Source organism: Etheostoma cragini, chromosome 8 (genome assembly GCF_013103735.1).
Source record: "Etheostoma cragini isolate CJK2018 chromosome 8, CSU_Ecrag_1.0, whole genome shotgun sequence".
Classification (NCBI taxonomy): domain Eukaryota; kingdom Metazoa; phylum Chordata; class Actinopteri; order Perciformes; family Percidae; genus Etheostoma; species Etheostoma cragini.
The window spans coordinates 11437499-11445704 of NC_048414.1; the positions used below are offsets into that span (position 1 = coordinate 11437499).

Here is an 8206-nt window from a genome sequence, read left to right on the forward strand (position 1 = left end):
AAAAAACATGAAATAATCCTTGAATACAGGCGCTCTCACTGTCAACCAAAATGAATCATTTTAAGTGAATGGCCTGACCTGCAACTTTAATGACTTTAGTAATATCCCCTCCTTATTACCAGTTCACTTCAACCCATTATGATCAAGGAGCTTGCACAGTAAAGATCAGGAATTGACTGTGCCTCTGCATAGCTCATCATATGAGCTGTAATAACTTGCAGGATGAGATCATCAGGAGTTTGCTGCCTCAGCAGTCACAAGCATGATTACATCCTGCGCGCACAGTTAATCTAATTGAGAAAGCTGCAGGAAATGGTGCTGTTGTTTAATTAATATTGGTTTCGGAGGTATGTACTGTAACAGGGTACAGATTGCATCAGGTGGCCTACATATTGAGTGCAAGCTTATGTTATTTTTGTACAGCATGGTTTCAGCTCAGGTGCTAATGGGTTATACTGTGCAAGTGTTTGTTGGGCAACTACACAAGCAGAACACTATGTTCATCTGCTAAGAGTCACATTTGAATCATCTTTACGTCTTTGCGCAATGGCTGCAAAATAATTGTGACCTGCTTAATTGCTGCTGGGTCTGACAAATACAGAACAGTTACAACATAGAAATTGGGACACAGGCTGCAGGCTAAAGCAACATAACGTAACAAGCAACCCAGCATAGCCCTAGATCATTTCATCTCAAGCGTGTTGTGAGGCAATAGTCTTTCCTGTTAGCTATTGCTAATAACAACTGCAACCGTTTTTACTGTGTTACTGGAACTGTGCTTGTCGAGTGTACGGGCTGGATTTTGTGTGTGTGACAGAAGACAAAAAATGCATTGGTTGGATGGTGTGATTGTTCTCACGGACATTGCCTGCTATGAAAGATGAGGAAAATGTGATATTGAGTGTCTGAATCCAGCTAAAAAGGGGAGGATGTTAAACACTGTGCAGTCATCAGAGGAGCCAGTTAATTCTTCCATTATCTCCAGTCCCTTTATGAGGGCAGCATCAAATATGCAGGGCAATACAGTGCTGATTGTGTGGCTTCAATAATTACAGGTCTCATGGAGAACATCTGTTTAATTATGATTCCAACAGAGAACCTTCTGGTACAATGTGATACTGGGGCTGTAAAGCAGCCGTTACTGTAAGCAACTGTTTCTGTGGTTGAGAGGGGCCAAATTGTGTAAAACTCACATTGATTTCACTCCTTGGGACCTTTTCTGTTTTAATTTCACGTGATTTAATTTAATTTTAATTTTTAATTTTAATCTGTTTATTGATCCCCAATGGGGAAATTACAATTTACACTCTGTGTCCACAGAGAAGATGGTGCCTCAAGCTTTCAAGCATGAGGTCTGACAAACTGCTCAATGACTGGACAATTATTCTGGAAATTGGTGCTTCTGTGTACTGTATTATATTTCCTATGGTTTGTGTTTTTCTTAAAATTAATGAACTTTTACAAACCCTACCCTGTTTAGCATTTATAAGCATGCAAATACACATGCATGATGCATGATGATGCAATATTGCGTCATTTTAGCATACTGATTTATTTATTTATTTTTATATACATCTTTGTTCACCTTCATGTCAAATGAGCAAACTCCGCTGATGAGTGCCATGAGATACAGCAGAATACTCTAGGAAAAATAAGTGGACCTTTCTTTTCTTTCTTTCTTTTTTCCTTTCAAACTAAAAATAATAATACACCTTTAACTTCAACCTTTGTCTTCATAATTTTTTAACACAATTATTAACAGTTAAAACCCCACTCGTGAGTGAGTTACTATACAATTCATTTTTTATTGCACAATTAAAAATTGTTTACACAGTGTTATCAATCATCCATTATGGCTAATTCGTAATTGTTGAAGAATACATTAATAAATACACATAATACATCATAGCATGTTATAAACAAATTATTAAATTTTTATATACTGCTTATAAATGCTAAAATAGTGCTTAAATTAAAGTGTTTACAAGATTTTCTTTTTGATTTATACTGTGTTTGAAATTATTTGAGTTATTGTACTTCTCTCTTAGCTACCCGCGCCACAGCACCAAAACACTGCTTCATGATAATGAAATGAAGATGTGTTTTCTGTTGTTATACCTATGGTGTATTGTGTTTTGTCAGTGTTATTCACATGTGTTGAAAGCCATTGATACACAGTCAGGCACATCTTATTTTTTTTTGGATTTGTTGTTGTGCTTAACCCTTAATTAGAAAGTGAGAGTGGATTGACAGGAACGTGGAAAGAAAGAGGGGATGACATGGAGCAAAGGGCCGCAGGTTGGATTCACCCGCTGCAAGGGACTCAACCTACATGGGGCGCACACTCAGGTGAGCTAGAGGTCACCCCCACTCATGACATCTTGTTCTCTTTTTTAGAAGTGACATGTTTCCTTCTGTTTTTCAGTGACACTTTATCATCTTTATCTAAGTTGTGAAAGAGACTATGTCAGAAATGTCAAAATATTTTTTATCTTCTGAGCTAAATGATAAGATAGTTAATTGGGTTAATAAATCCTGGTTTGTCTTACATCACTTTCAGGGGAAACAAACCAAGTTCTACATTAAAAACAGTACTGTTCCTTTTCTTGAATGTAATTGCTTATAAAGATAACTATGACCACGGAAAGCATTCAAGTACACAGAAAGGTTGTGCTGTCGTTTTAGTGGCTACAACTATATTTAGAGAGTTAAAAAGGGCAGCGGATGATAGAAGATATTAAATGATATTTCAACATCTTTGACACTCTTTCTCATTTATAATCTGTATGCAAATGAGGTTTCCTGTGAATAAAGAGCAGCATTGATGGTAGCAGGCTGTAGTCAAAATATTTTTTGAGTTCAGGAGTAAAAACAGTACACCCTTTTTCTCCAAAGAAAAGAGTTTTCCTTTTTGAATCTCTCATTTATTTAAATGTAAATGCATCATCATTTTAAAATAAATACATTAAAAAGCAAAAATACAGAAGATGTCATTGGATTAGCTATGAACATGTAAGATTATGTTGAATATGTAAAAGAAGCTTTCACAGAGTGTGCTGTATATTAGGCAGCCACTGTAGTGTCAGAGTAAAATTAGTGAACATTTTCATCAGCAGCTGGCAAGGTAACCTTTTCACCATTTCCTCTTGGCCTCAGGAAACAGCCATTTCCATTTATCATTCTGCAGGAGGTAAAAAAAAAAAAAAGTTAATAAATAAATAAATAGGACAAACAATAAATAAAACTTTTCAAATATTTAAATAAAAGCATTTTGACGACATTCCTAACCTTCAACCCCCAGGATGAGTGGTTGTGTTTGGGTCTGATGTCCTCTAGAGGCTCATAAGTGTTGCTGTTGGGTTTAGGTGTGTTCTCGTGGCCAGGAATCAGCTCATATGTGTTGTCAGGAGGGAAGCGGCCAACAGCGGCTTCAATGGGGACCTCAGCATACACTGAAGCACTGTGCTGCTCTGACGCCAAAGATCTGGCCCCAGAGGGAGTAGTGAGTGGGCTACCAGGCCTGCCAGCCAGGTGATAGACAGCGCTGTCACTCATGTATTCCAGACTGTTGCAGCTGCTTGCTCTGCTGCACGAGTCTGTCCTCTCTGGCGCCGGGCCAAAGTAATTGGCTTGTCTGAGCGGCTTGGGGGAAAGTCTTGGTGGCGTGTCGGGGGGTGCACTCAGCCTGTAAGACTGCTCTCCATCAGAGCTGTTGTCCAGAAGCGTTAGAGATCTGCTCTTGGTGTCCAACAGGCCAAGTTCATAATAAACAGACTCTGGTCCAGCTGGAGGACTACACCTGCTGTGATCCTGGGTTGGTGATTTTCCAGCTCGCTCTGGATTATTGCCAGGGAAATTGTTCTGACAGATGTGTTGGGATCTTGGTATCTTCCTAGGTATTTGCTTCCTGAGCTGAGCATACAAAAGGTCATTTACGGGGCCACCATCAAGGTGCCTGCTCCTCCGAGGCAAAGGTGGTACTTCCTGTTTTGAAAAACAAGTGAGGTTCTTAAAGTCAGCTTGGAGGTATTAATACAGCAACAATTTCCGTCAGCAAATTTTAGTTAGAATGACCTCCTTCTAATTTATGGACTGCACCTACCTCTGTTGTCCTGTTGCTCTTTGGTGGGCGTGCAGGCGGCTGCACTGAGGCCGATATTATCTGTGGTTTTTGTATGTTCTTCACAGCTTCACAGGCCACAGGCTTTTCTTTAGGGCTAACCTGGATGGTATCGTACAGCTCTTTATCCAGTGCCTACAAGAACAAAACAATAGTAAGACCCTACTTCTCGATCAATGCTACTTAAAGAAAGTGACTCAGGAGTTGTGCCTCACCTCAAAACACGAAGATGTCAGGTACTCTCCAAACGGCTGAATGGAGCTCGTCTTGTAGTATTCTATGAGATTAGACACAGAGTTGTGCCCTTTAGTGTCTCCACAAACGACAAACTGCCCTGATTCACTTTGGTTTATCACAAAATGCCGACACCGATCCCTGCCTCTGCAACAGGAAATTAAAATGAATTAGATTCAAAAAACAAAGAACAACATAGGTTCCTGTGGTTAAAATGACTGAAATAAGATTTGTGGTTAAGATAACAAAAATGCTACGATGTTGCATGCAGTGTTAGATTAATGCAAAACTGAAACATCCATTTGTGACTTTTGGAGCTTGGATGTCAACTAACAAAGTAATCTGTTAAAATAAATAACTTAAAGCAATTCCAGAAATATAACTTCAGCTGGTTCTGCACTTAATCCTCACATCATGAGCCCTTTGCAAAACTGTTTACTTTACTGTACTTTAACTTCTAGAAGCATTATTGATTTCTTAAGATATACATGCAACATTACTTGAGCATTTTAAACAGAGGGACACATTTCATTTAAAAACATGCCAAGATTTGATAGTGAGGTTCATTTCCAAATTAGCTTACTGTAAAACAAAAGCAGTAGTTAACAGGTTGTTCAAACCAATACTCACTTAAAAGACAGTATGTATCCGATGGCCTTATCACTGAGACGGATCAGGAAACAGCCTAGCTCCTTTTCTCTGAGTATTTCTTCAGCCTCCCTGTAGATAGACCATAAAGAACTTTAAAACCCAAACTTAGAAAAGTGTCTCCCAAAAGCTCAATTTGGCCTGAGTTTACAAGAACTGTAAGGCTGAGCACGCATTCACCTTGGAAATTACAATGCGTCAAAGGAAAATCCATTTTGTTTCCGGGTTTTTCCACAAACCTGTCATTTACCAATACACAGGTTCTGACAAAACTGTCCCTTGTGATCTTTATGTAGGTGTCTACTGTATGTCAGCCAGGAATGTCCTAAATGTCTGCTTTAAATGTCAATGCAGCAGATGTACACTCTGACCCGTATATAAATAAAATTCACTTAAAATAATAGAGCTTAAGTAATAAACCATAGACATGTATTTGCTTTACCAATAAAACATCTTCTATATTAAAAATGCAGCATTTGTTACTAATCTTTGTAGTATAGAGTTAAAAAGTAGTCGTTTGTAGTAGTTGATATATAGTTCATTATAAAAATAGGACGTATAGGCACTTTTATGGAGAACGTGATACCTTTGTTGTCACAAACAAATTATTAATTCTAAACCGGCAGTTTGAAAGAAATAAAAATCTTGGCTCATAGCCCACTTAAGATGTATTTATACTTACTTTCTTGTGATGAAGCCCAGGAACCAAGTGGGGAAGAAGCCGTTGTGAACAATGAATGGAACTTGAGTCTCTATGAACCACTTTGAAGCCAATTCCCTGAGTCTTCTTTCAGTCCCCTCAACATGAGAATCCACTGGTGGCTCCCTTTGCTCCATCCTCGCCTGGCCCTAATCAAAGCAACACAGACAGATGACGACTATAACCAAGCGTTCATTTCCCTAACGTACGCAGTGAAGGTGCATTTTAACTGTCTAATTTGCTTATTTTCCAGGAGGCGTCAACCAACGACTAAAAGTAGCTCAATATTCCAGCTGTTGCAAGAAATACAGGATCATTCATGAGTACCTAAACTTACACTTTAACATAAACTTTAATATTTGTTTCCTGTTAAATCAAAAACGTTTATTAAAATTGGGCCACTTAAACTATTCAGAACCCACAAAGTCCAAAGTCCATTCACACTCTACAAAAGAGGCCATTTTCCATTTTCAGACAACAAGGCTTTTATTTACATTGACCTCCTCGGCTGTAATGTCACACTGATGTTAAGCACACTGTTACTTTGCATGGCGATATATAGTTAATAAGTTAGTCATTGAAGCAGTAAGGGAAGTGATCTACTAACAGTTATTACCTTAAAGCAAAACGTCAGACAGGTACTAAGGACGGGGGATTTTCTAGGTCTGGGATCCTTTGTCACCGACCGTGATCTGGGTTTCTGTTGTCTGTACCGTACACAGCAGTTTTTTTCAATCCCTAGAAAAAAAAAAAAATTTGACAATGAGACTTTATTCTCAGTTGAATGTAAAGCTCAGAAACTGTTACCATAAGGTGAGAGATGTGTACATACCTTTCCTTAAGAGTGTGCAGTTTGAACCTGGTGTCATTTCAGCAAACTTTCAAATGCTTCTCTCAACTTCTGAACAGTCTGTAACATCCAACCAAAGGTGTTCTGAAGGAGTATGACACTACATGGGAGATATAGACAGATGACATTTACAGTTACACGCATATTTCCATCGGCTTGGAAAGCAGTGCTCCGAAACGGCACAGCCGAGTTCATACAGCTCATTTGCATGATAAAAACATCTAAAGTCTGCTGAACAAAGCAGGAGCTTCCTGAAGAGAAACGGAAAGTAAGCTGTGTTGAAACTGTGGTTTGTACGCACATGAGTGCGTTGGTTGGCAAGAGGAGGTGTTTTTACCCACAGGCTTTGTGATTACTGTAGCAATGGGAGATGAGTTGCGTCAGCAGTTGATCTTCTGTGTTTTCTGTCCTGAGTTTGCAATGAATTTGGATCAAGGCTGGAGCAAAATGTGTGAAAGAATGGAAATGTTTGGGAAGATTCACAGAGATTTAGAGGACATAAACAAAACTCTAATAAGATGAGAAATTTCCCAGCCCTGTTTTTAAGGTTGTCATAGGCTGAATAATAGCTAACTCATTCCCCCCATGGACAGTCACAATGAATCATCTATCTGTTGGTTTCTGCTCAGCAGTTAGGAGTCCCTGTGGGGGAGAGATAAAAACCAGAAGCAGTCTGTGTCTGAGCGGGATGAGATCTCAGCATTCCCCAATGATACCTTTGCTCCACCTTTGATCCCAGAAGCTACACTGATACTTTTTTCTGTGTGAACAGTCTGGTTCTTAATGTCTACAAAGTTTATTTTACCTCATATTTGCATGTAATAGAAATGATAGGCCTATTATCCATCTACCAAGCCACCGTTTACCCAAAAAATGCACTGTTATTTTCCATGTATGACTAAGTGATGCTACGGTGTCACGACCTAGAATTTCAACATCATCTCAACGGTGCTGTCTGTCGGTTTTAAATGTCTTTGTGAGTCATTATGTGCTCCTCTGGGGGACTGAGAGGTTTGGGGTCAAATGTTATCACCGTTTCTGCATTTGTAAAGATTCAACAGTATCAACGGCCTATACTGTAATAACCTGTGCGTGAACAGCATAGAAATGTATTTTTTCTACAGCAGCCAGAGGTAAACAAAAAGGAAGCAGCATTTTCAGAAAGTTATCAGACAAAAGGCTCTTTAGGATCTTTTTTCTGTCTTCCTGAGACAAACGTATGAGGAGGATGTGGGTGTGTAAATGTCACAAGTCAGTTGACGTCTATAAAATGTTCTTACAACACAACTACATCCCATCACCTTTAAATCTAACGGTGAAACAAGCATCCTCACAGACAACTGTGGGTGGCTTGTGGCCACGGTGTACAACAAGGTTGGCTGATCAATCCCAGGTCATTCGGCCATATGTCAAAGTGTCCATGAGTAAAACACTGAACCCCAAGTTAATCCCTGGATGCTCTACGTGTAGATGTCCGTTACTCCTTATACCTAGGGTGAGTTAAATGCAGTAATAGAATTTCACTAAACTGTTAAAATATCACAACCTCCCATAGCTGTAGATAGGTGGGCATTTTTTGTCTCAGTACATGCATTGTTTTAGTCCGGCGCAACACCAATTTCCTAGGCAGATATTGATTTGGGACTATAATGGG

The 8206-nt window shown here is 39.2% G+C and overlaps 1 protein-coding gene across 1 annotated transcript; it reads right to left on the reverse strand.

The window, feature by feature from the left end:
• Nucleotides 1–2395: 2395 nt before the first annotated feature.
• On the reverse strand, nucleotides 2396–7251 carry LOC117949481 (SH2 domain-containing protein 7-like). The gene is made up of 8 exons (XM_034879784.1): nucleotides 6535–7251; nucleotides 6319–6440; nucleotides 5685–5851; nucleotides 4985–5074; nucleotides 4336–4501; nucleotides 4103–4255; nucleotides 3289–3984; nucleotides 2396–3181 (listed from the first exon to the last, which is right to left on the reverse strand). Exons 1-8 carry the CDS (start codon nucleotides 6569–6571, stop codon nucleotides 3134–3136), a joined length of 1479 nt encoding a protein of 492 aa, XP_034735675.1. The 5' UTR covers nucleotides 6572–7251; the 3' UTR covers nucleotides 2396–3133.
• Between the last annotated feature and the right edge of the window lie 955 nt (nucleotides 7252–8206).

What these genes read in the sequence shown, in the direction of transcription:
- LOC117949481 (XM_034879784.1), bottom strand. Translation starts at nt 6,571, where the DNA reads ATGACACCAGGTTCAAACTGCACACTCTTAAGGAAAG. An exon ending in GTCTGACGTTTTGCTTTAAG is followed by an intron (nt 5,852 to 6,318) that starts GTAATAACTGTT and finishes TGCTTTGATTAG; the next exon opens with GGCCAGGCGAGGATGGAGCA. An exon ending in CTGGGCTTCATCACAAGAAA is followed by an intron (nt 5,075 to 5,684) that starts GTAAGTATAAAT and finishes GTCTATCTACAG; the next exon opens with GGAGGCTGAAGAAATACTCA.